The sequence below is a fragment of the Oenanthe melanoleuca genome, chromosome 22 (assembly GCF_029582105.1).
Source record: "Oenanthe melanoleuca isolate GR-GAL-2019-014 chromosome 22, OMel1.0, whole genome shotgun sequence".
Classification (NCBI taxonomy): Eukaryota; Metazoa; Chordata; class Aves; order Passeriformes; family Muscicapidae; genus Oenanthe; species Oenanthe melanoleuca.
In genome coordinates, this window is record NC_079355.1 from 565567 (window position 1) to 592669 (window position 27103).

Below are 27103 nucleotides of genomic sequence, written 5' to 3' on the forward strand. Positions count from 1 at the left end.
ATGAAATGCTGTGTGCCTGGAAGCAGCTTCTCCAAGCCAGAGTGTGTGTTTATTAATCTGCCCCATTCATATTAATTCATGAGCACATTGTGCTGCCAGTGTCTGTTAAGAACAAAGTGGTAAATGCTGCATTTTAGTTCAGCAAATGCTGTGTGTGAGGCACTGCCTTGTGCCAGCCTCTGCCTGAGCATGACCTGGGGCCCTCCCTGCTTCCCTGGAGGTGATAATTGTCCTTGGGGAAAGAAGGAGGCTGTGCAGTGCTCCCAGGTGGGGACAGCTGCTCCTCCTCCTCCTCCTCCTCCTCAGCTGTGCAGGGCTGGCTCCCCTGGCTCCCCTGGCTCCCCTGGCACAGGTGCAGTGTCCCATCGTTGTTCTCAGAGCAGGGTCTCATGTGGAGCAGCCCCTCAGGGGAGTGACCTGAGGCCCTTTTTCTGTGCCTGCAGCCAGCATTGCTCAGGGTGGGCACAGCTGCTGGCAGAGGTTGCTGTGTGCCAAGGGGAGCACAGAGCAGGAGTGTGAGTTAGAAATGCCCAGGCTGACAGTGCAGCTGCAGGGGTCGTGCTGAGCCCTCTGGCCTTGTGCTGGGCCAGACAAATCCCAGTTCCTGGCAGCTGGAGGCACTGGTGCTCAGGGCAGCAGTAGTGCCACCCCCTGCCCAGCTGAGGGCTCAGATGGGGCAGTGCTGCTGCTGCAGGCTCGGGCCCAAAGGATGCTCTGGAGCACCTGTGAAGAATTCCTCTGCTGAGGAACCTGTTAAGCATCTCCTTGTTGTTGTTGTTGCCATGCAGTGTGAAGTGAGAATGTACAAAGGACTCTTTTTAGCTTTCCTTACCTCATTTTGTCCACGTGTTGCATTTCCATGAACAGACAATGTTTCTCTTCTCCTTAGAAAACTTTTAGGATGTCTCGTGGTATTTATTAACAGCCAGTCAGTCTTCTGCTCTCCCAAATGAATGTTTTGCTTACTGAGCCAGTGAAATTCTCTCCTTCCTCACTGAGGTGTTGAAAAATTCAGTAGCCCTGTGTCTAAAATTGAGCCACAGGTAAATAAGAAATACAGATCAAGCCTTTGCCATCTGGAATAGCAGCTGCTATTCCTGCCCACTTGGGTCACAGTTTATTTTGTTGTGAGTAACTCTGTTCCTCACCTGCAGAGACTCAGAGGGCAGCCCTGAGGTCCTGGGGGGTTTAATGACCAAAGAGCAGAGAGCTCCCAGCTCAGCACACCTTTCTGCCTGGCAGTTCTCAGAGGATTCCACGTGGGAATTGTCTGCACATGGAACATGCTGCAGCCAGAAAGGTTTTCCCTGGCTTTGCTGCAGAAGGGCTGTGGGCAGTTTTCTCCCAGGTTTGTCATGGCAGCACTCTGCAGTTCTGGCCTGGGGCTGTTCCTGGGCAGGGCCATCTGTGTGAGCTGGGGACCTCCAAAGAGCTGCCTGGACACCCTGTGCTGGGTCAGGCTCAGCCCTGAGCTGAGAGAGCCAAAGCACCCCCAGAGCCTTTCCCAGGGGCTGGAGCTGGTGGGTGCCACAGAACCCTCACCTGGAGCTCCAGCCCAGCCCAGCCCAGGCACTGAGCTCTGCAGAGTGAGACCCACACCAGGCACAGCTGGGCCTGTCCCCTCCCTGGCTCTCCCTGGCAGTCCTTGTGCCATCAGCAGGGATGATGTTGGGTGGAGGGAGGGACTGAAATTAAGTAGCTTAAGTAGCAGGTCAGTGTTTAGCTGTGGCTAATTTTAGATCCTACCTGAATGTACCAAACTTGCCTCAAAGCATGGAGTCCCTCCTCACCAGAAACAGGAAGAAGAAACAGAAGTATTTGGGTTGGAAAAAAAAAAAAAAAAAAAGAAAAAGAAAGAAAGAAAACTCTTTGCCTTCAATTCAATCTCTGTAAATAGACATTTGAGTGGCAAACCCAGGTTTCCTCCCTTGTAGATTCTCTGCCTCTGCTGTACATATCCAGCTTGGGTTGTGGGGACCAGACTGTACCGTGTTCCTGTTTGTGCTGTATGCAGAAGGTGTCTTACTTTTGTCTGTAGTGTTCTATAATTTGGTTTTTGTCTCTTTGCTTACTTTTTTTGTATCTCACCCTTTGAATAAAATCAAGTGCCCTACATTAAACAAATGGAATTACTGGTCTTCAGTTAAACCCATTGAGAACAGTGGTAGCCCCTGTGGAAGTTAAGGGCTGGAGGTACAGAGCAGAAAACCTCAGGGCTTAACTTGCCCCTCTCCTGACCAGTAAGGCTGTTTCCAGGCCAGAGATCCAGCCTGTATTTCACTGCTCATGTGTCACCTGCCCTTTCCTAACTGTGATTTTTTCCTCTCTACAAGGAAGCCCCTCTGGGCACACAGGGACTCAGATCCTGCATTTCCTGCAGCAGCTCCTTCCCCAGCCTGCAGCTGCCGACCATGAGAACTCTGCTGTGCCCTGCCAGCCCCAGGACAGGCTGTCCCTGCTCAGGGGGTGACCCCAACCCCCCTGGACACCCAAAACCCTCCAGCCATCACCCCCAGCTCAGGGGATCCAGAGCTGCACAAAGCTGGGCAGGAAGAATTCCCACTGGCCCGAGCAGGAGGAGGGAGAGGTTTCTGTGAGCCAGGGAAGGTGTGACAGCCCTTGCTGACACGGGAGGGCTGTTCTCATCATCATCCTGCTCCTCTGAGCCTGGCACAGCCCCTTCCCCTCCCTCAGGAAGGCTCAGGCAGAGCCTGGAGGCTTGAATGCTCTGAGTGCCTCCCACAGGAGCCCAGCCAGGCCAGGCAGGGGCTGCTGGTTTTTGTGTCCCTGTTCAGTGGATCACTCCCCGCCCCGGGGCTGTTGTTTTTTTGTGTCCCTGTTCAGTGGATCACTCCCCGCCCTGGGGCTGTTGTTTTTTTGTGTCCCTGTTCAGTGGATCACTCCCTGCCCCGGGGCTGTTGGTTTTTTGTGTCCCTGTTCAGTGGATCACTCCCTGCCCCGGGGCTGTTGGTTTTTTGTGTCCCTGTTCAGTGGATCACTCCCCGCCCCGGGGCTGTTGTTTTTATGTTGTCCCTGTTCAGTGGATCACTCCCCGCCCCGGGGCTGTTGTTTTCATGGCTCTCTGTCCCTTTTGCAGGTCGATCGCATCGCTGCCTCCAGGGACTGAGCACCAGCCCAGAGCCCGAGGGCCACCAGGAGCAGGAGCCAGGGTGAGCAGGGACAGCCAGACCTGCCGGGGTGGCACCGTGCCCAGGGTGACACCAGCCCAAAAGTGACATTGGCACTGAGGTGATGCCACCCCAAGGGCGACACCCCAAGGGTCACAGCAGCCCTGGCTCAGCCCAGCCCCCCCAGGCCCCCCCAGCACCCCAATGTGGGAGCATCGAGCACTGAGCAAAGCCTGGAGCCACCCTGGGCACACTCAGACACCACTGTGCCCACTGGCTGTGCTTGGCACTGCAGGACTTGTCCTTGTAGGATTTAAACAATAAAAGTCTCCAAACATGATCTTGGTGTTTGGAGCACTTGCCAGAAGTGGAGTGCTTTGCTTCAGAGGTGCCAGTTTGTCCCTCCTCGAGGGTTCCTTCCCTCCAGGAGCAAAGCCAAGCTCACCCTCTGCTCCCCTTTCCCTGCTCAGTGGCAGCTCTGAGGCCCAGATTTCCCCCCTTGGGCTCCTTCAGGCACAGCTGAGGGCTGGTTCTTATTTCTTTAATTTGGTGTTGTGGGAATGTAAAAATGTGTCCCAGTGGATGGGGCTGGTGGCCTGGGTGGTCCCAACTTGGCTCAGCCCGTGCCTGAGTCAGCCAAGCTGCTGCAGCCAGAAATGTTCCAAAAACCTCCCTGCAGGGCACAGAGGGCTCAGGCACAGCTCCTGCTGCTCCTCGGGGCAGCAGGGAGGGACAGACCCCTCTGGAATGGCAAATCCACCCAGCAGGGAAAGAAACCTGGGCTGGAAAATGGCCCTGGGGGGAGCAGGAGCCCCTGGTGCTGCAGGAACCTGGGGTGGTGGCCAGGAGACCCTGCCTGCTCCAGAGAACATCTGGATGTTTAGAGGAATCTGCTCACAGGAATTAATCCTGGGTTTCTCCATCATTCAGCTGTGCCAGCCCACAGGGAGCAGCAGCAGCACCCCGTGCAAAGCCAGAGGGAGCCAGGACAAAACTGCTGAACACTTTTCTTGGGTTCTTTTTGCCTCTGATGGCTGAGGGTGCCACATGTACCCTCAGTTCACCCACTGCCACAGCCAGGAGTTAAAACTGCATTTCTCTGTGTTATCTGGGGCAATGCAAATTTCCTCAGTCCCCAGAAAAAGCATCTTAGGAGATTCTCCTGCAGAGGAGCAGCAAGGGGGGTTTGCTGTGTCTGGGGAGCAGCTGCTGGCACAGGAGGGTCTCAGAGCACCCAAACCACAGCAACTCCCCCTCCCACCCTTCCTGGACAGGTTATTTGCCTCCACAGGGTTCTTTAATGAAAAAACAGACTGATTCATTTTGCAAGTGGATTATTTTTGCTGGATTATCTCAGGCTGGGGGAGCAGACTGGACCAAGCACCCCAAGCCCTCCCCAGACAGGGACAGGCAGAGGCAGACAAGTCAGGATGACTTCAGGGTTTGACCCTCTGAGCTGGGCTGCTTAAAAAAACAAACAAGAACTGTCAGATGCTACTGCAATGATTTCAGTGGGTTTTCAGCATGGAAAACTCTCCAGTTTCCATGACACTCCTTGCATTTACCATGTCCAAGCTTGGTCTGAACAAACCACAGCAAGACAAAAGCAGGTTGAGCCCGGGCTGCAGCTAGGCTGAGCTGCCAGCTCACCTTCAGAGGCAGGTAAAGCCTGGGTCTGTGAGCTTGGCTTGGCTGAATTTCTCCATGCTCTTCTTCTGGAATATCAAAACAACCACAGCAAAACCCAGAGCAGCTGGGGTAGCTAAGTTTGGTTACTCCTGGTAGTGGCTGTGCCCTGTTAGAGGTGCCCCAGGTAAAATTCCTGAGGCAGTTTGTATGAAATGGCAGATTTGGGGAGGAATGGACAGTCTGGGCTCTGTCACATCCCAAAGAAAACAGCTTTTGTGTCAGGAGTGCTCTGGGCTGCTGGGAAGAAAACCATCAAGTTTGAGTTCCCCAGGATAATGAAAAAACAGTTTGTGAGAATTTCCTCGACAAGGAATTGCTCAGAGCCCACCAGAGATTTGTGTAGTTCTTTAATAATAACATCAAGGTCAGCAAGAGTAATGACTGGATTTAACAAATGACACATGCAACAGACAGAGGGAGTAAAACATCACTGCACAGCACTGGCTGAGCTCAAACACAGAATTCAGCATCAGAACAGGGACTGCTCTGCTCCCCCCTGCACCAGCACCACGAACAGGGCCCAGTTTGTCACCCCCAAAACCTGCCAGAGCCCTCAGAGCCAGACATCCCCTCCCCAAAATAAACAGGACAGGAGATGCCTTCAGGGAGCAGAGGGAGAATCCAGGTGACCCCAGAACTGATGCAGCAGCACTTGGTAACACTGGGCAAGTAAAATACAATAAAATCAAAAACCAGAACCTGAACCTTTGCCAAAGGCTCAGCCCTGGAGGAGTTCTGAATGAAGGAAGGAAGGAAGGAGAGGCAAGGGGAGGAAGCAAAGGGCAGGAGAGGAGCTGCTGGTGGTTCAAAGCCATCAGACACCTGAAGGGTGTGAACCAGCCCAGCTCAGCTGCTCTGGATGAGCTCTGCTTAAAGGCTGGGACTAGGAAAGGTTAATGGACAGAGAGCACACAGGGCACCACAGCCCTGCTGCTGCTCCATTAATTCCACCTCATTTCCATGGCATTAATTGTCAGTGGGAGTTTTGAATCCTGCTTTGAATCCAGGACCACGTTTGCACTCTCAGTGCCCTTCCAGGAAGTTCCTAAATTAATCTTGAGGGTCCAGCACAAAGGGAATGAAGGCAAGTCAGGTACTTCTGGGAGCCACTGCTGCAGGTCCTACATCTCAGAACCCCAGAAGGACTTTGGTGGGAATGGACCCCAAATCCCCCCCAGTGCCCCCTGCCCTGGCAGGGACAGCTCCACTGTCCCAGTGCTCCCAGCCCATCCAGCACTGCCAGGGTCCTGGGGCAGCCACAGCTTCCCTGGGAATCCCATCCCAGCCCTCCCCAGGCAGGGATTCCCTCCTAAATACAAAATTCACCACCAGACATGCTCTAATTTTTAATATCAGGAAGGGTCACCAAAGCCAATCCTCTGCAGAGTTTTTGTTTTGTTTTTTTTTTTGTTTATTTTCCAGGAGCTCCACCCAGATCCAGGTGCAAAAATCCCTTTGGCAAAGGCTGGGTGGGCTGGAGCTGCAGTGCCCCAATTAATGCCATGTCAAACAGGTGCTCGTCACTACAGGAAATATTTGTACATTTATATATAAAAAAAAAAGCAATACAACCATAAAGAAAAAATACAACAAGCACAGCTTGATACGGTAACATGCCATGAAATGTCATTGGCTTTAGAATAATTTACTACAACTTGAAAAATGTTCTTTTATCCACAAGGGACAGGAAATGCTTCCATCTAACACATGGTAAGCATGCAGCAACAATATGTACAACAGAAAATTTGGAGCTTGTTTTTTATTCTTAAACTGGGTGATTACAAAGGGATCATTTGACAATCCTGGTTTTTCTAGCCTGACCAAGGTTTTATTTTGCCTCTTTAAATCTACAGGGTTTGTTTTTTTTCCTTAGTTTGGGAGAATGAGAATTTCTATGTACATCTGCAAGAACATCATGGAGAATACACTGCTTTTATTTCCCCCCAGCAACAGATTTATTGGTTAATTAACCAATTAACCAACTTACTGGTTAACTGACACTTAAAAAACTAAAATTCTCAATGCTGTATTGTTGAAAATCAATTTCCTTCCCAAACATTTCTGAAATGCTGAGGATCTGTTGGGGATGTGGGTCCTGTGTTACAGCACTCCCAGTTTTCACACCTCCCATTGTGAAACCAGAACAGACAGACCAAACTAAACCAGACTAAACCAAACCAAGCTAAAACAGAACAGACCTGACTAAACCAAACCAAACTAAACCAGACCAGACCAGACCAAACTAAACCAAACCAAACTAAACCAGGACAGACCAGACCCAACTAAACCAGACCAGACCAAACTAAACCAAACCAAACCAAACCAAACCAGACCAGACCAAACCACACTAAACCAGACTAAACCAGACCAGACCTGGATCTCTTTGCCTGCCCAGGTCCCTCAGGGAGCCCAGCCCAGCTCCAGTGGGGGTGTCAGAGCCCCCCCTCCCAGCTGTGCCCTCCTGGGACCAGCCTGGGCTGGGAGCAGCACAGGGAATGTGCTGGGTCAGGGATGTCTGTGGGACCAGGCTGGGAACAGCACAGGGATGTCTGTGGGACCAGGCTGGGCTGGGAACAGCACAGGGAATGTGCTGGGTCAGGGATGTCTGTGGGACCAGGCTGGAACAGCACAGGGATGTCTGTGGGACCAGGCTGGGCTGGGAACAGCAGCACAGGGATGTCTGTGGGACCAGGCTGGAACAGCACAGGGATTGCTGGCTCAGGGACTGCTCTGTGCTGCCTGCAGACAGAACAGGGGATGAAGGGAGCCCAGCTGGGCCTGGCTCAGCCCAGCTCCTCAGCACTGACACCTCTCTCACCTGGGAGCTCACCTGGCCCTGCACAGGGGAGGGAGGCACCCAGAGCCTCCTGCCAAGGCTGCCCTGCTCTCCTTGCCCAAAGGGGCTCAAAGTCTCCATTGAGTCTCTTTCCTCCCTCCTTCAGATTTTTTTTCTCTTTTTTTTTTTTTTTTTTTTTCCCCCTTGTTTTGCTAGAAAAGCTAGAACTGGTATTTCCAAAAGCACTGAAGAAAGTTCTTGGCAAAGCATTTCTTTATCTGGTAAAAAATGGGACCAGAGCCCTTTGCTTTTGATAGAAGTGCAGCTGCAAAGGTGGTTTCTCTGCTGGGAGAGCTGCAGCAGTGTTGTGAGAACTGGTCCCCAGGGTCAGTCAGGGAGCTCTGCTGGGGCAGGCAGGGCTCAGGGTGGCTGCAGAGATGCTCTGGGTGCCCTGGAGGGGAGGAGGAGGCAGCAGAAATGCAGCCAGTGCATTTCTGGGCAGACTGAGTGCCAGGGGCTGCCCTCAGCCAGTGCTGCTGATAAAAGTGATGCTGCAAGAGTGAGGAGGGACACTGGCTCTTCCTCACTCAGAGCTGGGGAGGCAGCTGCTACTTGTGTAGGAAAGGAAAACAAAAAATAAAAAAATTCCATGTGGAAACATTTTTAAGGTGAAATAGTTCAATTTACAGAAAACCAGGGATGCATCAGTGGCAACCTTTTCAAACTGGCAGCAACAAGGAGCCTAAGCTGGATCCAGGGAACTCAAGGCACCAAACCTCTGGTTTACATTCAGGGTCTTTGTCTGTGGAGTGGAAAGCAGCACTAAATGACACTGCAGAGCCACAGAGTGATGGCCAGATGGGCACAACTGCCTCAGCCCAAAGCCAAGGCTCTCTGCTGACCACAGCTCTCCCAAAGTGCCCCTGGCTGTGCCTCTGTCCACCCTGAGCTCCCATCAGCGGTTCTGTCCTCAGGGATGGGGTGGATTTCCCTGCACCGAGTTCCTGGTGAAAATGTGTGTGTTTTCTACAAGCACAAACCAACAGCCACAAACCAACAAACACCCACAAACCAACAAACACCCACAAAGCAACACCCCCCACACCCCCCACAGCCCCTGGTCCCTGCAGCCCCTCGGGTGTGACCCCTCAGGGCTGGCAGTGCCTGCAGGGTCACACCTGCCCGGGCTGGGGGTTCTGGGGCTGCAGAGCTGCCAGGGAGGGCTGGCCCTGGCCCTGTGTCCCTGTGTCCCTGTCCCTGTGCCCCTGTCCCTGTGCCCCTGTCCCTGTCCCCAGGTCCCCGGCTGGGCTCTGCACGGGCAGGATCCCTGGGCAGTGCAGGATTTCCCCGGCACAGCTCTGCCAGCCCTGGGCTCGCGGTGCCGGGCACGGGGAGGGGGCACAGGTGTCAGGGTGGCACAGAGAGGTGGCACAGGTGGCACAGGTGGCACAGGTGGCACAGAGAGGTGCCAGGGTGGCACAGGTGACACGGGGAGGTGGCACAGAGAGGTGGCACAAAGAAAGAGGTGCCAGGGTGGCACAGGTGACACGGGGAGGTGGCACAGAGAGGTGGCACAGGGAAGTGGCACAGGTGTCAGGGTGGCACAGGTGGCACAAAGAGGTGCCAGGGTGGCACAGGTGACACGGGGAGGTGGCACAGAGAGGTGGCACAGGTGCCAGGCTGGCACAGCCTCGCTGGGGTGCCCTGGAGCCGCTCCTGGCGCTGCTCCTGGCGCTGCTGGTGCTCGGGGGTCGGAGCCGAAGCGTTAGGGGAGGGGACCCGCGGGGTCGGGGTACAGTACTGCCGGGGGGCCGGGCCCGGGGACCCTCAGGCCGTGGGGCGGGGGGGGGGCCGGGACGGGGGGGGCGCCCGGCTGGGGGGGGGCGCCTGGGGCGGGGGGGGCAGCGGGGAGGAGGGGGAGGGGGCGCGGGGCGCCGGGGGCTGGGGGCGGGGGGGCTGTAGGCGGGGGCGGGGGCGGGGGGCGCGGGGGGGTAGGAGTTGTTCAGGGGGTACTTGGGGGGGGTCTCCGAGCTCTTCACCCGCGTGAAGTTGATGCAGCGGCCCTGGAACGGAACGGGAGCAGAGTCAGCGGGGTGGGCACTGCCAGCCAGGACATGCCATCCGTGAGAGACCCCTGTGCCCCCCGGCCTCCGTGAGAGACCCCTGTGCCCCCCCGGCCTCCATCAGAGACCCCCTGTGCCCCCCGGCCAGCAGCACAGCTGGGATGGACATCACAGACCCCCTGTGCCCCCCGGCCTCCATCACAGACCCCCTGTGCCCCCCCGGCCACCATCAGGGCAGGGATGGACATCACAGACCCCCTGTGCCCCCCCCGGCCACCATCAGGGCAGGGATGGACATCACAGACCCCCTGTGCCCCCCCCGGCCACCATCAGGGCAGGGATGGACATCACAGACCCCTTGTGCCCCCCCCGGCCACCATCAGGGCAGGGATGGACATCACAGACCCCCTGTGCCCCCCCCGGCCACCATCAGGGCAGGGATGGACATCACAGACCCCCTGTGCCCCCCCGGCCATGCCAGGACTTGGGATGGACCCCACAGACCCCCCTGCTTTTCTTGCTCCCTGGTGCTAAGCTACAGTTTGTTGTACAGTTTTAAACAAAACCTTTGCCCTCTGAGCTATTCTTTTCTTTTCTTTTTTTTTTTTTTTTTTTTTTTCTCACAAGTTCCACCTGCAAAAAAATCCCACTGTAAGTACTCAAATGTCAGAATCAGCATTACTGTATTATGGATTCATTCCTTTGGATATGAAATCATCCAAAAAGGCACTAGAGGATTTCTGAATCCATTCCTTAGTTTTGGATTGGTGAGCACGAGCTTATTTTCTGTTTTACTCTTTCCTCTCCCAAAGTAAATGTTTTTCTTGGTGAAAAAAGGCCAGAGGAGCACGGAGCCCCTGGGCTGGGGCAGATTTCTTGGGGTAACATTCTGAATCCCCTCCCTGCTGGCCCCAGGGAGGGCCAGGACAAGGAAGGTGCTGGAGGATTTGGCAGCTGCTGTGGGAGGGACAGAGATGCCCAGACTGCTCCTCTGCCAGCTGTGGAGGGGAGCAGCATCTGCCCAGCCCCAGCCCCACTCCAGCACTGCTTTCATGCACTCTGCTGAGGTTTCCAGTAAACACTGTGGGGCAGCCTGCTGAGGGAGGGAATCTGAACCTGAGATTAACCAGTTCTGCTCTGAAAACCCCACAGGAATGTTTTCCTTGGTCCAGTGCCACGTCTCCTGCCACGCAGCCTGAGCTGCTTCAGACCATTGTTTGCACCAGTTTTGTTTTCTTTCTGTACGTTGGGGATAAAATAAAGCTGAACAGAAAGCAGCAGTCAGAAACCTCGGCCAGAGAACAAATAGCTGCAGTTGTTTTTGTGTGGAGAGATGTTCAGTCTGGATGCTCCAGCAGTGAGGTTATGGAGCTGCTGATCCAAATGGAACTGAGCACTGCCCTGAGAGCATTCAGGGGGATGCTCAGAAATCCCAGAGTCTGGGGCTGGGGCAGGGCTTGAGGACTGAAAGCCTTTGAGTGCTCAGTGTGCAGGAACAGCCTGGGAGCACAGTGTGACAGCCAGGGCTGGGGCAGCAGCAGGGACCAGCAGCTCCCTGTGTCCTGTGCTGTGCCCTGTGTCCTGTGCTGTGTCCTGTGCAGTGCCCTGTGTCCTGTGCTGTGTCCTGTGCTGTGTCCTGTGCCCTGTGCTGTGTCCTGTGCCCTGTGCTGTGCCCTGTGCTGTGTCCTGTGCTGTGCCCTGTGCCCTGTGCTGTGTCCTGTGCCCTGTACTGTGCCCTGTGCTGTGCCCTGTGCTGTGTCCTGTGCCCTGTGCTGTGCCCTGTGCTGTGTCCTGTGCTGTGCCCTGTGCTGTGCCCTGTGCCCTGTGCTGTGTCCTGTGCTGTGCCCTGTGCTGTGCTGTGCTGTGCCCTGTGCCCTGTGCTGTGCCCTGTGCTGTGCTGTGTCCTGTGTCCTGTGCTGTGTCCTGTGCCCTGTGTCCTGTGCTGTGCCCTGTGCTGTGTTCTGTGCTGTGCCCTGTGCTGTGCCCTGTGCTGTGTTCTGTGCTCTGTGCTCTGTGCCCTGTGCTGTGTCCTGTGCTGTGCCCTGTGCCGTGCCCTGTGCTGTGCCCTGCTCTAAATGAGAGTTCAGAGGTGCTCCACCCTGGCTGCAGTGTGCTCCATCACCTGTGTGCTCCATCACCTGTGTGTGTGCCCATCACCTGTGTGTGTGCCCATCACCTGTATGTGTGCTCCATCACCTGTGTGCTCCATCACCTGTGTGTGTGCCCATCACCTGTGTGCTCCATCACCTGTGTGTGTGCCCATCACCTGTGTGTGTGCTCCATCACCTGTGTGTGTGCCCATCACCTGTGTGCCCATCACCTGTGTGCCCATCACCTGTGTGCCCATCACCTGTGTGTGTGCCCATCACCTGTGTGTGTGCTCCATCACCTGTGTGCCCATCACCTGTGTCTGTGCCCATCACCTGTGTGTGTGCTCCATCACCTGTGTGTTTGCCCATCACCTGTGTGTGTGCTCCATCACCTGTGTGTGTGCCCATCACCTGTGTGTGCTCCATCAGCTGTGTGTGTGCTCCATCAGCTGTGTGTGTGCTCCATTAGCTCATCCTGCTCCTCCCCAGCTCCTCCTGTGCCTGAGCCAGCTCTGCTGCCCTGGGCTGGGCTGGCAGCACTTTCTGCTGTGCCCTGGGCTGGGCTGGCAGCACCTTCTCCCTGCCCTGGGCTGGCAGCACCTTCTCCCTGCAGAGGGGAAGGCACATCACAGCCCAGCCTCCTCCTGCACGCAGCTGCCAGGGCCAGGCTGTTGCTGTGTGCCAGCAGATGGGGCAGAGTGCCAGGGTTTGTGCCAGGGTTTGTGCCAGGGTTTGTGCCAGGGTTTGTGCCAGGGTTTTCAGCCCAGATGGGCTGGGTGGGCTTTGGCAGCTGCACGGCCTTGGAGGAGATGGGGGAGCCAACAGCTCCTGTCAGACTGAGTGCAAGGGGACACCCAGGGAACAATCACTGCTGCCTTGCACTGGGGGACAGAAAATCTGTAAGTGCTGCCCTGGGCACAAATGCAAAGAAGGCCCAGGAATAATTCCCACAGGTTTTGGTGAGGGAGAATTCCCACAGTGTTTTTTATGGAATAATTCTCACAGTGTTTGGTGAGGAATAATTCTCACAATGTTTGGTAAGGAATAATTCTCACCATGTTTGGTAAGGAATAATTCTCAGAGGTTTTGGTGAGGAATAATTCCCACAGTATTTGATGAGGAACAATTCCTACAGTGTTTGGTGAGGAATAATTCCTACAGTGTTTGGTGAGGAATAATTCCTACAGCATTTGGTGAGGAATAATTCCTACAGTGTTTGGTGAGGAATAATTCCCACAGTATTTGATGAAGAATAATTCCCACAGTGTTTGGTGAGGAATAATTCCCATCCCCACAGTCCCTGGTGCTGGCTTTGCCTTGGTTTCTGACATCAGTATTAAAGGCATAACTTTTAATTCTGTCTGGGATAAATCCTGCCCTGGATCAGGTCTGACTGGACCCCTCAGGAGTCCTCAGGAGCTCCAGGCCAGCCCTGAGCACTCTGCAGGAGCAGAGCCCAGGCTTTTGGCTTTGCAGCTGTGAGTTCCAGGAAAAAGAGCTCATGTTTAGGTTAACTTTTCCATGGCTGTTCATGGAAAAGCACACTGCAGCAGAATGTGTGGAAAGGTTATGGTTTTGTTCTCAGGCTCTGCTGCCTGTCAGGAGAAATCTGTGAGCTGGGACCTAAGGATGGGTTAAAGCAGCTCCCTCGTGGTGCCTGGGGGGCTCTGGGCGTGCAGGGACAAGAATCCTCCCAGGGACACATGGAAGGAGCCCAGGGGCTGCACAGCTGGTTTTGCTCCCAGCTCTGAGAAGGGACAGTGTCTGTGTTTAAACCAGGGGGTTTGAAATCCTATCTCCTGTTTCTGGCTCTTTGTTTCAGGAGGTTTGAAATCAGACAGTTTCCTTACATCCAAATTTCTTTGTCTCTACAACAGGCTCCTAATTCAAAATGAGGCAGGGGCTTTTCCAGGATGGCAGGTTTTGATGTGTGCTTTGTGATGTTCCTCCATCCACACACATCTCCTTCACTGTGGCACTCAATACCAAAACACATCCCATGGTTTCACAGACTCTCTTCACAGAGCCATGGGATGGGTTACAAAGATCTCAGAGCCCCCCCAGTGCCCCCTGCCCTGGCAGGGACAGCTCCACTGTCCCAGTGCTCCCAGCCCATCCAGCCTGGCCTGGGGCACTGCCACAGCTTCCCTGGGAATCCCATCCCAGCCCTCCCCAACCTCACAGGGAGGAATTTCCTCCTAATTTCCTCTTTGGATGCTGCATGGGAGCTGTGCATGGGAAAACGAGCTAGCAAGAAAAAGTGTTCCTTGTGGTTAGGGGAGGATTTGAACTACATTAACAGAATATTCCAGCTGGTGTCTCAGATCCCTGTTCAGAGCTCAGGTGGATTAGTAGCACCACAGTGGCTCTCCCTGGAGCTGCCCATGTGCTCAAGGCTGGATTCCTGGTGGGATTTACACCTGGGCAGGTGGGTTTGCTTTGAGCTGGCACCTGGAGCACAGGAACACACCCCCAGTGTGGGAGCACTGTCCCAGTCCTTGAGCTCTTCAGGTTTAATTTCCTTTAGTGCCTTTCAGCACTGTGTGGGAAGTGAGAGACAGGGAGGCATTTCCCAGACTGATCTTTACACAGCATCCTCCAGCAGACAGGGAAAGTGAAGGAAAGGAGATTTGGTTTCTAAGGGTTTGAATTTGCCAGAAATAGAGACATCCAGATTGCTCAGGTGGTGCAGAGCCTCTCTGATTAAAGGTTATTCAAAGAAACAAGAAAGGACAGAGAAGGAAATTTTACTGTGGGCACACCAGTAAAACTTCCAAAAAATCACCTCTTTTCCCTGAACGCTCATTAATTTGGGTAGGACACATCTTTACACATGATAACACATGGCTTTGTTACACCTTTCCTCTCTTTACACCTTCTGTATCTATATTCACCTATGCAAGCACAAAATGAAAATGCAATCAGTGCAATAACAAATTAAAACACAGTTTGCTCCCTGATTGAAGAGTTCCTGGCCAAGTCTGAGCTTGAAACACATTTTGATAATCTCATGAATTCCTGACAGAACAACATTTATCAAGGAAGTGCAAGAGGCACTTCAGAGAAACAGGAGTTGTTTGGGTCCTGTGAGCAATTTGCACAATTAAGGGTTCCTGTATTCCATTATAAAAGTGATAAAGTTCTCTAAAAAATCTAAATATATTTACATCACTCTCTCTGGTGATGATTCCAATATAAAAATAACCTCATTAATGCTGACAAGAATGCAAACCTAGTCTCTTGAAAATGTGAGAAGACCACAGGAATCCCAGGTGATCTCACTTCCCTCCTTATTGGAACCATCTGTGTCTGCTGGTAACCTCAGACCCCTGCCCCAGGTCTGACTCCAGAAAACCAGAATTTCATCATCTCTGGATGTACCTCAAAACAGGTCCTGAGCATCCCTGGATCTTCCTCCTGCTCTGGGCTAGGGAGGAGTTGTTAAAGCCTCCAGCACCCCAGAGCAAGGATTGCTCCCTGCCTTGTCCTGCTGTGGGAGCAATGAGGATTTGTCTTTACAAACCAGCTGGGGGTCTGCTGGGAGATCAAACCAGCACTGAGATAAAAGAAACAAATTGGATTCCACTGATTGATGAATGGCAAAAGAGATTTGCCTTTACAAACAAACTGCAGGTTTGCTGATAATGAAACTGGATATTGGAAGATGAAAGCAGCAATGGGGAAAAACTATGAATTCTGTAAGAATTAAAAATGAAAAGGGAGGGTTGTGCATTAGAGGGGAATCTCAGGTATCAGGTGTTTGGGAATTCTGTGCCTCTCAGGTACCTCAGCAATGGGGAGAGGGAAATGTGGTGGGAAATTGGGATAAAAAGGAGGATGCATCCTCCAAAACTTGGAGAGACCCCAGGGGAATGCCCATGGCCTCTCCCTTTATTCCAATAAAGCAAAGAGGACTCCTCAGTCTCCTTTTCAGACACAAACCTGTGGATTTGTGGATATTTTCCTGGCAGTTGGAGGGCACAGGAGCAGGGCAGGGATGCCCAGCCCCAGGTCCTGTGCCTGTCCCACCCCAGTGGACCCTGGGCAGGGCTGCTCTCCCCTCCAGCCCCAGGGACCTCAGCAATTCCTCAGCTCAGGCTCCAGGTGGAACCCTTGCCTCTTTCCATGCAAGGGATCTTCTGGACAGCTCAGCTGGAGTGCTGGGGGGATAAAGTCACTGAGTGCAGGATTGCTCCTGTGTGAGAGTGATGTCACCCTGGCACTCAGCCCAGCTCCTTCCCAGCTCCAAAGCAAACAGAGATGCCTTCCAGTTATTTTTCATCTGGCTTCACTTTTTATCTTGATCAGTGGGCAAACTAAGGAGCCCAGCACTGGGTCTGAAATCTGCTTCCCTTTCTCCAGGACAGGAGGAGGAAGCAGGAGGCAGACTGCTGTCAGAGCAGCTGCTCCCTGCAGCTCTCAGGAATATCAGATTGTCAGAGGTGTGCAGACCCCTCACACTGGTTGCCTGTGAGGGTTTCAGTGTTTCTGCAGCCTGAGAAGGTTCCAGTTTCTCTGCTGGGATCTCTGCTCAGCCCTGCTCCCTCAGCCCTGCTGGCACTGAGCAGCTGCTGCTCTGCTCCTGGGTAACCCAGAGCTGTTTGTTCCATCCCCTGCAGCTCTGCTCCTCTTCAGGTCACTCCTTTGGCTGGGCACTTCCAGGTTCTTCTGCAAGATTTTCCTCTGTGCCAACAAAACATCAGCTTGAGTGTTTGGCCTCTGTGAGTATTGGTGTGTTGGAGGATCCAAGGTTTGTGTTTGTCCCCACAGCAGTGACAAAACTCCCAGTGAGGTCACCCCAGGAGCACAGGCAAATCCAAGCTGAGAACAGTGAGTGCCCAAACAAAGGAGTCACCTGAGGGGAACAGGTATTTTAGCAGCTCTAAGCCTGGGTGCATTCCCAATTTTTCTCCCAAAAATCAGAATCAGTGAAGCCATTTTAGCAAATCTTCCCTGGGAAGGAATAAAATATTAAACCTTTCAATTCACAAAGAGGTCCTGTATTCAGTAAAAATGCTCACAAGGAACCAAATGCCACAGGCCTGTGATTCTCTAGCAGAAAATTACATTTTTCCTGTGCAGTTGAGTTTCTTGAAGCCTTCACAGTGCTGCAGTTACTAACACTTTGGGACAAATATATTCCTGAAACAACTCCAAGCTCTTTGTTGATTCATGTCAGGGGTGTGTGACTGACTGCAGAAGACATAAATCTGACATTTTCCACCACGAGGGGAATTCAGTGAAGGAAAAATCACAGGATCACAGAATATCCTGATACCCAACCTGACCCACCCCTGACACAGCCCCAGCTGCTCCCTTGGGTCCTGTCAGAACATGCAGGACTATCCCTGACCATCCACCCAGGAATATCCCTGACCATCCATCCAGGACTATCCCTGACCATCCATGCAGGAATATTCCCTGACCATCCATGCAGGAATATTCCTGACCATCCACCCAGGAATATCCCTGACTATCCATGCAGGACTATCCCTGACCATCCACCCAGGACTATCCCTGACCATCCACCCAGGAATATCCCTGACCATCCATGCAGGAATATCCCTGACCATCCATCCAGGACTATCCCTGACCATCCACCCAGGACTATCCCTGACCATCCATGCAGGAATATCCCTGACCATTCATCCAGGAATATCCCTGACCATCCACCCAGGAATATCCCTGACCATCCACCCAGGAATATCCCTGACCATCCACCCAGGAATATCCCTGACCATCCACCCAGGAATATCCCTGACTATCCACCCAGGAATATCCCTGACTATCCATGCAGGAATATCCCTGACCATCCACCCAGGAATATCCCTGACTATCCATGCAGGAATATCCCTGACCATCCATGCAGGAATATCCCTGACTATCCACCCAGGAATATCCCTGACCATCCACCCAGGACTATCCCTGACCATCCACCCAGGACTATCCCTGACCATCCATGCAGGAATATCCCCTCCTCTCCCTGAGGTTCCCTCCTGCCCCTGGTGCAGAGCAGCTCTGTGCTCCCAGGGCTCCCCCAGGGGTCCCTGCCCCTGCACAGCTCAGCCTGAAACCACAGCAGCCAAACCCCACAAGCAAAGCTGCCAGATGTGGCTGAAATTTGCTCCTGAGCTGTCAGGAGTGGCTGGCCCCAGCCCCGGGGCAGGGGGTGTGGAGTGCTGGTACCTTGTCTCCTGGCTGGGGACGCATCACGGACACGCGGTCGTATCCCTTCCTCAGCAGCACCCAGAGGGCATCCAGCTTCCCCTGCAAGGACAGAGACAGCTCTGGTGATGCTGGGGCCCCAGTGCCTGCAGGAGATGCTGCAGGTCAGTGTTTTCTCTCACTGACACTCCTGTGAGCTCGCTGCAGGGCCAAGGGAGAGCAGGTAAGAGCGTGCCTGGCTTTCCAAAGGTAATGTGTGACTCAGACACCTCAGGGACACACTCACACCTCCTCAGCTCCAGGCATCACACCAGCAAAACCTTAAATCAGTGCAGACAGTGAGCACTGAACTCCTGCAGAGCCTTCCCCAGCTCTGCACCTCCTGGGCAGCTCCTCCCCAGCCTCTGACCACTGCAACACGTGAGAAACAAATCTCACTCCTGGCTGAAAACAAACTGCTGGGGAGAGCTGAGTGAAACCTGTGTCTGTGCAGAGCCAGGGGAGCTGAGTGAAACCTGTGTCTGTGCAGAGCCAGGGGAGCTGAGCCCCAGGCAGGTGTGATGGCCAGGTTCCCTCCCCAGGTCCTCTTCCCAGGTCACCTCCCCAGGTGAGCTCCCAGGTGTGATGGCCAGGTCCCCTTCCCAGGTCCCCTCCCCAGTCCCTCCCCAGTCCCTCCCCAGTGGCTCCCAGCCCACTCCATGGGCACAGAGCTCTGCTCCAACCCCGGTGTGCTGAGAGCTCCTGCAGCCAGGGTCTGGCTGATGTCTGGGCAGACCCCCTGCATTCCCTGCAGTGCAGCCCAAGCTTTCATCCCAAGCCTCAGGCTGCTCCCCAGAAGAGCTGAAGGAGGCCAGGAGGAGCAGCCCAGGGCTCTGCAATGCAGAAATATTCACCAGATCACCTGCTGCTGAAGGATTCCTGCTCTGCCCCACTCCAGCAGGGTTTCCTTCCCAAAATCAGCCCCTGGGACAGCTGCAGGAGGGTTTGCACACCTTGGCTGCCCCAGTGCAAGGCCACAGACAGGTCACAAAGCAACATTATCTGATCCAACTCTCTTCACATTCATTTAATTTAATCCTCGGTCTGTGAAGAACTCAGTACCCCGAGATTTGCAGGAATTTCTGTTTTGTGGAGGATAGAATTTCTGTCTATTGTATTGTCTACAGCAGGCAGTATTTAATGTTGCCATGATCATGTTCCAAATGCTCTGAGTGACATTAGAGCATTAGAACTTTAGAGTGCTCTGTGACATTAGAGCAGGAACCCCAAGCACCATCCCTGCTAGCAAACTTTTCTGTCCCTGCTGAGATGAGCCACTCTGAGAATGTATAAAGTTATCTCCTGCTACAAAACTGTTTTCTGCAGGGAAGAGCATCAAACCCAAAGAACAGCTCATGACTGGATCCAGGAACTCCTGCCTGGCCACCCTTTCCTGGAAATAAGGACGACAAAACTCCTGTGAGAGCAGAAATGTCCTGAGGGACAGGAGGAGCAAAAGGAAATGTGAGCTGGATGCTGCAGAGATGTGGGGAAGAGTGAGATCCTCACCAGTCAGTGGCTTGGGCTGCTCAGCCATGGGCCATGATCCCCTCTGGGATCTCTATTCCTGCCTGTTCAGAGCTTGTTTGGGAGCTGCAGGGACTGCATGGCTGGGGCAGACACAAAGTGACTGCAGGGAACTTGTTTCCACAGGATATTGGGAAAAGACTTCCAGAGGTGAGAGCCAGGAAACTCTGGGATTCTCAAAGGAAGAAGCAAGAAACTTCTCTGTCAGATTCTTCTGACTTTGGACAGCAGGATCCCTCAGAGCTGAAGGAAACCATCCCTTCCATTCCACTCCATCCTTCCTCTGCAGCAGAGCTGGTTGAAGCTCTTGATCTCCTCTCCACTCTGACAGCTTTAAGAAATAAGCACCTTTTTCTTCCATTTCTCCTTTAGGAAAGCAGAGGCAAAGTGACAACTTTCCATGGAACAAAAAAAAAAAAAAAGAAAAAAATCCTTTTTACTCTGCAATCCTAATTTCCAAGAGCCTACCATGGTTTCTTGGGAAAAGCCAAGAGCTCCATCTTTGGGAGCCTCTGGGACATGTGTGTGGAAGAGAGGGAGTGTGCATCATGGAAAGGATGATGGTGGGAGGAGGGAAATGGCAAAGCTTTCCCTTGGAAGCAGAAACCCTCCATGGATGGGCCCTGCCTCATGTCTGGAACCCAGCTGGAGCACGAGGTCACTTGGAGATAAAAAACCAGAAAGGTCTGAAGGCAAATAAAGCCTTGAGTCCTACTGGATGTGAAGCCAGAGAGAAGAAGCAGTCGGGGCAGATGACAAATGAAGGAGTGCACAGCTCCAGCCATGGAATTTCCTCTGAATTCACAGCTCATTCAGCACTGCACTGAGCCTGGGTCCCTCAGGGCTCCTGGAGCTGCTGCTGTGGGGCAGGGGCACTCTGGGGCTGTGAGAGGGGACAGGAGGACAGAGGCTGGGACACAGGACAGGTGGCCCAGGCAGTGCTGGGATCCCTCCACGTGGGTTCACCTGAGGATTCACCACTGCTGCTTCAGCCTCAGGCTGGGGCATCTCCTGCTGCAGGTAACAAGTGACAGCATGAGAGGAAATGGCCTGGGTTTAGTTTGGGTGGTGGAAGAATCTCCTGCCAGGGTTGGAAGGGCTGGCCCAGGCTGCCAGGGCAGTGGTGAGCCCCTTTCCTGCCACTCCTGCAGCTGTCCAGGATGCACACTGCCTCTGTTCCACACACACGTCTCAGAGAAGTGCAGCTGGCACCCAGGGCTGTGTTTGATGGTGAACATGGATGGACCCTGCAGAGCTCTGCCAACCTTCACCACTCTGTGCCTCTGATCCACTTCCCCCTCCATTCTGTGCTACCCCTCCCTGTCAGACAAACTGAGGGCTTGGAGAGTTCTTAAGAAGTTTTCAGATTTGTCATTCCCCTTGGATTATCTGCACTGGCTTTTCAGACAGATGAAATGACATTTTAAAAGCAGGATAATCCAGTTGGCACCGTGCTAAGAAGGAACAGCAGCAAATCAGAATAACAACAATAATAACTCCAATCTGTTAAGTGTCAGTGGTCACATTTGGTAGCAAATAAATCTCTGGAGCATTTGAAAAAAAGCAATCTATCCACCCTCAGCTGTCTACCTACTTATAGACTTGACTCAGGGAAGACTGAAAATCAGAGGGAAGAAGAATTCCATCATAAAAGGCAGAACATTCTAAGTAGGGGCTGGTACTTGTGCAGTGTGGAGGAGGCCTGTGACCTGCAAGAAGACTGGTCCTAAAATGTGAATTTCCTGCCTCTTTACCAGGCTCAAGCACCCTTGGTTTCACTGTTTCTGAAGTTTAATTCCCTGTCCTTCTCCTTTAGCCATGGTTTTTAAAGCAGCCTGTTACACCATGTTCATCTGCTCCCCAAAGCTCCTTCAGCCAGCACTGGAGGGGGTGAAATTTAACATCTGCTTTATCCACAGCACACTTGGGCATGAGGGAAACTCAAGGAGACTATCAGAGACATTTCCTGAGGCTCCCCCCAGGGAGTGGTGGGAGCCTCTCTGTTATTTTAAACTCCAGACTGGACAAGCAGGATGGACCCCAGCCAGTGCTGCCCTGGCAGAGGGTCCAGCCCAGCCCTTCCCTGCCAATCCCTCTTGTGTGCTCACACCTCCAGGGCACAGCTTCCTGCCAGCACTGCAGATGGATTTGGCCAGTTCTGTTCATTCCTTGCTGCCCAGGGAGAGCAAGAGCAGGGCTCTGCTCCACAGGAATGATCCTCCCTGGGTTTGCTGAGTGCTGATGATTGTCCATGAGGAAAGTGCTGGAGACAGTGATCCTGTCTCCATCCACTTTTTGGGTGCAGCTCAGTAAGGGGTGTGGTGGCAATTAATAATTAGGTAAATTCTTGTCCAGGCTGCTAAATCCTATCCAGATGTGGAACACTCCAAAGTTTTGGCAGCATTTGAACACAGTGTTTTGGACTGGAACTGTCCCCATCCTGCATACAGTTGGAATGGTAGATAAGAGAGACATTTCTAAAGGAATTAAGAATATCACCCCTGAGATGCTGCTAACATTTGTAGGCGCCCTTATAACTGAATTCTTATTGTCAGAACTGAACCTCAGCCCCACATGCATTGAATCCTCTCTCCAAGCCTGTCCTGAACTTTGGAGAATTTCCATCCTGGACACAGATCTGCAACAAACCTGACTCCTCCTTTCAGAGCTGATTCCCATCATGCAGAATAAATCCTGAAAATTCCCTGCAAGTCTCCTGGGGCTGTGATCCAACAGCATCAGCTGGGGAAGGGGAGGAACTCAGCAGGATCTTCTGTGGGAAAGGACCCAGCTCTCAAGGAATGAGCTCAGGTGGCTGCACCCAGCTGCCAGAGCAGCTCTCTGGGGCTTTCTCCTAAAACCAGAGTTTCTGTCAGCTCAGCTGCAGGAACCGACTGTGCTGTGTCCTGGCTGGGTGAGGTCATTTCCAGGAGCAAGGAGAACCTCCCAGGTGGGCCTGGAGTGTTTTCCAAGTGCCCTGATGCAAAGTGACAGCAGAGCTCCTTCAGGAGCACGGGGTAGAAATGTGGCATTGGGGTGTGCTGCTGCACTCCCTTCTCAGAGCTGGGATTTGGGGTGTGCTGCTGCACTCCTTTCTCAGAGCTGGGATTTGGGGTGTGCTGCTGCACTCCTTTCTCAGAGCTGGGATTTGGGGTGTGCTGCACTTTCTGAGCTGGGTTTGGGTGTGCTGCACTCCTCACCCTGAGCTGGGATTTGGGGTATGCTGCATTCCCCACCCTGAGCTGGGATTTGGGGTGTGCTGCACTTTCTGAGCTGGATTTGGGGTGCCCTTCATTCCCCACTCTGAGCTGGGGCTGCTGCCTCCCCCCATCCCATGTGGCAGTGAAGAACCCTCACAGACACTTGCTGAAGTCATTAAACATGACTGCAAATACCCAGGCTCTGTTTATGGGATGGTGATCTTGCAGGGGGGAAAGAGAGAAGATGCTGCACCAAATTTTCAGGGGAGCTCCCATTTCCAGAACTCCAGAATCCAGCTGGGCTCCCTGAGCATCACTGCCATTGCCAGCCTGGTCTGAACCAGCTGCAGGGTCAGGCACAGGAGAGCCCAGGCTCGGGGCTGCCCCAGCTCCTGGGGTCCCACCTGGGGCAGGTGAGGAGCCAGAGGCAGAGCAGGGAGCCCCGGGGCTCTGCAGGGTGGGACATCTTGTCTGACCCCACTGGGGATGCTGGGCAGGAGGGAAACAGGCCAGCAAAGCCTCTGCCCTCCTTCAGAGAGGCCAATTCTCATTTCCCAGCTCCCAAACCTGAGCAAGCAGGTGAGAAACTCCCAGTGCCCCACGAGCTCCTTCCCCAGGCACCTGCTCAGGGGCTCCCTTGGGCACAGCCACACCTGGGGCAGGGCTCTGGGGACAGGTGTCACCTTTGGGTGTGAGACATCCCCCAGCAGGATGTCCTGCACACCTGGGGCAGACCATGGCTCTGGGGACACCCCTGGGTGTGACACATCCCCCAGCAGGATGTCCTGCACACCTGGCAGGGCTCTGGGGACAGGTGTCACCTTTGGGTGTGACACATCCCCCAGCAGGATGTCCTACACACCTGCACACCTGGCAGGGCTCTGGGACACCCTTGGGTGTGACACATTCCCCAGCAGGATGTCCTGCACACCTGCACACCTGGCAGGGCTCTGGGGACACCCCTGGGTGTGACACATCCCCCAGCAGGATGTCCTGCACACCTGGCAGGGCTCTGGGGACACCCTTGGGTGTGACACATCCCCCAGCAGGATGTTCTGCACACCTGGCAGGGCTCTGGGACACCCCTGGGTGTGACACATCCCCCAGCAGGATGTCCTGCACACCTGGGGCAGACCATGGCTCTGGGGACACCCCTGGGTGTGACACATCCCCCAGCAGGATGTCCTGCACACCTGGCAGGGCTGGGCTCACCTTGATGGGCGAGTACCACTTCCGAGGGGACGAGGGCTGCCTCATGCTGCTCCCGAGGTTCCTGGGCTCAGGGAACTCGTATTCCTGCTCTGGCATCTTCACCCTGGCGTTCTTGGCCTTCTCCAGCTTGGCTCCTTCCTCGGTGGAGCCCTTCTCTCCCCAGCGCACCTGCAGGGAGGGTCAGGCTGTGCCACCCCTGCAGCCACACCCTCTGAGCCCTGCCTGTGCCCTCCCAGCAGCCAGGTCCCAGCTGAAGGGCAATGCACAGCCTGTAGCCCAGATTTTGCACTTGTCCTTCGTGGTGGTATATGAGAAATGTGGGAGTGGGAAAGCTTTTCAGAAAAACTAAAACCATCTCCTCGTAATTTGTGTGGCAGTGCTGCCCCGTATCCCAGAGTTCAGAAATCTGTGTTTGGTTCTCAGATACCCCCACACAAGCAGGATCTGGGCTCAGCTGCACCACGGGAGCCTGCAGCAGGTGGTGGCTGTCCCTGGCCCAGCAAGGGGAGCAGGGGATCTCTCACCTCCATGCGCTTGATGCCGCCCACGCCGCGCCCTCCGTAGTATGAGGCGTCGACTGTCGGCCACTTCTTCTTTGGCAGCCCGTCATCATCTTCCTCCTGCAGAGCAGCAGCAGGGCACTGTCAGCAGCAGTGAGCAGCCAGGAGTGAGCACTGTCCTGTCCTGGGGCCTGCAGGGCTCTGCTCCCTGCCTGGTTAATTCTGAGGATGTGCCCTCGTGTGATAATTGATAAAAAGATTCGTGTTAATCATAAAACTATTGGGGTTTGTATAAACCAGAATACTTGGGTCTGAAATGAAGCATGACACTAAAGAAAGGAAAATATATGATTGCACCATTTTGTTTGAAATCCCCCTGTTATGAATATTACGTTTTCTAAATAAGTTGTATCTACTGACAGCTTGCAAAACAAGGTTTTCACACAGCCCAGCAGATTCTGCAAAATCAGGTTTCCTGCCTTTGTGTGATCAATTGCAGCCTGTCCCTGAGACCAGACTTTCTGATTTCTGCCATTCCTTATCTACCAAGAGCAGATGGTTATCTATGGGGCTTGGCAAATTGTCTAGAGACTCACGTTGTCCAGTGATCCCACAGACCACCACTGCTGACCTGGCAGAATTATGACAGCAAAAATATAACAATTATTGATTATGACAGAAAACCAGACTATAAAAGAAGCTGCAAACCAAGGTTTGATGGAGCACGGAGTGGGCAGTGCTCCCCATGTATCCCCAGAGCTGCTTTGCTCTGTCTGTATAAGATAAAGCAATCTAAATTTTGCTGAATATTGAGACTTTTGTTTCTCATAACACTCCTGAAAGGACAAGGTTTCCTGATAGAAACACCAGCGCTTGAAAGGCACAGTCCAGCTCCTGCAAGAAGGAGATTTTGGGATTTTTCATTCCCTTCAGCTGGGGCTGGGCAGAGGCAGCTGCTGCTCTGGCTCCCTGTGCTGCAGGGACCCTCCAGGGCCAGGTAAATCCCTGTGAACTCTCACAGGGGGCAGGGAGAGAGTGAGAAAAGGAGTAAATGCAGTGAATTCTCTCCTGAGTGATGGCAAACTCGGGGTACCTTTGCAAACAACCCTGGTGGGAAAGGCCAGGTTTGTTGGGAGGAGCTGGCCCAGAGGAACAGGATGGGAAAGCCTGGTGGAGAAATCCCAGGAATGGAATTAACTCCTGGAATGAACCTGGGGCAGCTGCCCAGGGAAGTCCACGTGGCCTCAGGGAGCCCTGTGGCTTGTGCCAGACAGAGCCAGGCCCTGGGTGAAAAATGAGCTTTAAATTCAGCATCCCCAGCCACAGAGCTGCACCTCCTGGAGACAGACTGGGGTGAATTAACAGATCAAGAAAATTCCCTTCAGGTTATTTAAAACGAGGCTGCTAAAGCTGTAGTGAAATTCAAGGTATTTTAAATTCTCTGCACTTTGTAAGGTCAGAGTGTACAGGGAGCTCATACAGTGCCTTCCCCTTTAATTTCTACAGTTCAGGCTGTGAACTGGCAAAGCAGAAAAGCAGAGTTCATCAAAAACGTGAAGTATTTCCTGTGAAAAATGCAGAGAGAAAAGAAAAATGGTCCCTCTCTCTTTTTTCTTCTTCTTTCTTTAATTTTTCACAGGGATTTGGCTAAACTCCAAAACTTAGGAGCTTTCCAAAACTGGAAAAGCCAAAAATACTTTGAAATTGAAACTCCCCATCAGGAAAACTGAAAAACTGGGTGTGGAAAAAATAAAAAATCCAAGAAGAACTCTGGTTTTCACGGCAACCAAAAGCATTTCAGTTTATCAAAACACACAGAAACTGGGCTGTAAAACATGCCCTGGCCCGAGGGAAGGGTGAACAATTGGTCACAACTACCAGGTTCTTCTCCTCAGAGCTGACCTCCCTCCCTGGCCCTGGGCAGAGCTGCTGAGCTCTGCTGCAACCCAAGAACTCAATATCTCTGCATGAAGTTTTCCATCAGGACTTCTTTTTTTTTTTTTTTTTCGTTTTTTATTAAAAAAAAAAAAAAAAAAAAAAAAAAGTGGAAGCGAAGCCATCTAAATATTTTCCTTCAGCAATTCTCTTTCTCTCTCTTCAGCTCAGCACAGACTGGACTTCTCACAACAGGAAATACCAAGGTTTAGGAAATTTTCCCCACAAGCCCTCAAAAGCCCTGCAAGTCCAGGACAACAGCACACGCACAGGGAGGCAGCAGGGACACTTGAAAACAAAGGAGTCACAAGTTTTCTGCAGAATGAGCCTGTTTACATGTGGGGAAGGGCAGGGGAGGTTTTGCAACACAAGCAAGAAGCCCCCACCAGTGATGTCCTACCCACTGAAAGTGGGGCTCAGGGCAGGGAGCAGCAGGACAAGGGAGGGAGAGGCACCCAAAGCCCAGACCCACAGCCCAGTTTGTGCCAGGGGTGGGTTCCCACTCCCTGCCTGCTTCACCTGCATTTCCCTGCCCATGGCACCTGGCAGCTCCAGCTCTGAGCCAGCTGCAGCACCAAAAACAGCCCTGCAAGGTCCAAGTGCATCTAAGGATGCTGGAAATTGGCTGTACAGAACCTGGCAGCTTTCCACCCCCAAAGTCTGCTTTAGATGGAGCTAGAGTTTCTTGTAACAAAGAAGAAGAAGCAGGACAGAGCTGCATTTCACAGTCAGGGATCCAGACTCATAAGTGCTGGATTGCAGAAAACAAAGATCTGTGT

General features: G+C 53.2%; 2 protein-coding genes across 3 annotated transcripts in view; one reads left to right on the top strand and one right to left on the bottom strand.

The window, feature by feature from the left end:
* The window catches only part of GFPT1 (glutamine--fructose-6-phosphate transaminase 1), a 30642-nt gene extending 27147 nt beyond the window's left edge, over window positions 1-3495 (top strand). For both annotated transcript variants that reach the window (XM_056508541.1, XM_056508544.1), the window contains one exon: window positions 3098-3495. In XM_056508541.1, coding sequence (XP_056364516.1) covers window positions 3098-3127 — 30 coding nt within the window. In that variant the 3' untranslated portion in view covers window positions 3128-3495. The remainder of the gene's footprint in view (window positions 1-3097) is intronic.
* A 5702-nt stretch (window positions 3496-9197) lies between these two features.
* ANTXR1 (ANTXR cell adhesion molecule 1) overlaps window positions 9198-27103 on the bottom strand; it is a 69503-nt gene continuing 51597 nt past the window's right edge. Inside the window, 5 exon segments of the mRNA XM_056508545.1 lie at window positions 9198-9530; window positions 9533-9656; window positions 17933-18013; window positions 23890-24057; window positions 24414-24509. Of these exon segments, the coding sequence (XP_056364520.1) occupies window positions 9421-9530; window positions 9533-9656; window positions 17933-18013; window positions 23890-24057; window positions 24414-24509 (579 nt within the window). The 3' untranslated portion in view covers window positions 9198-9420.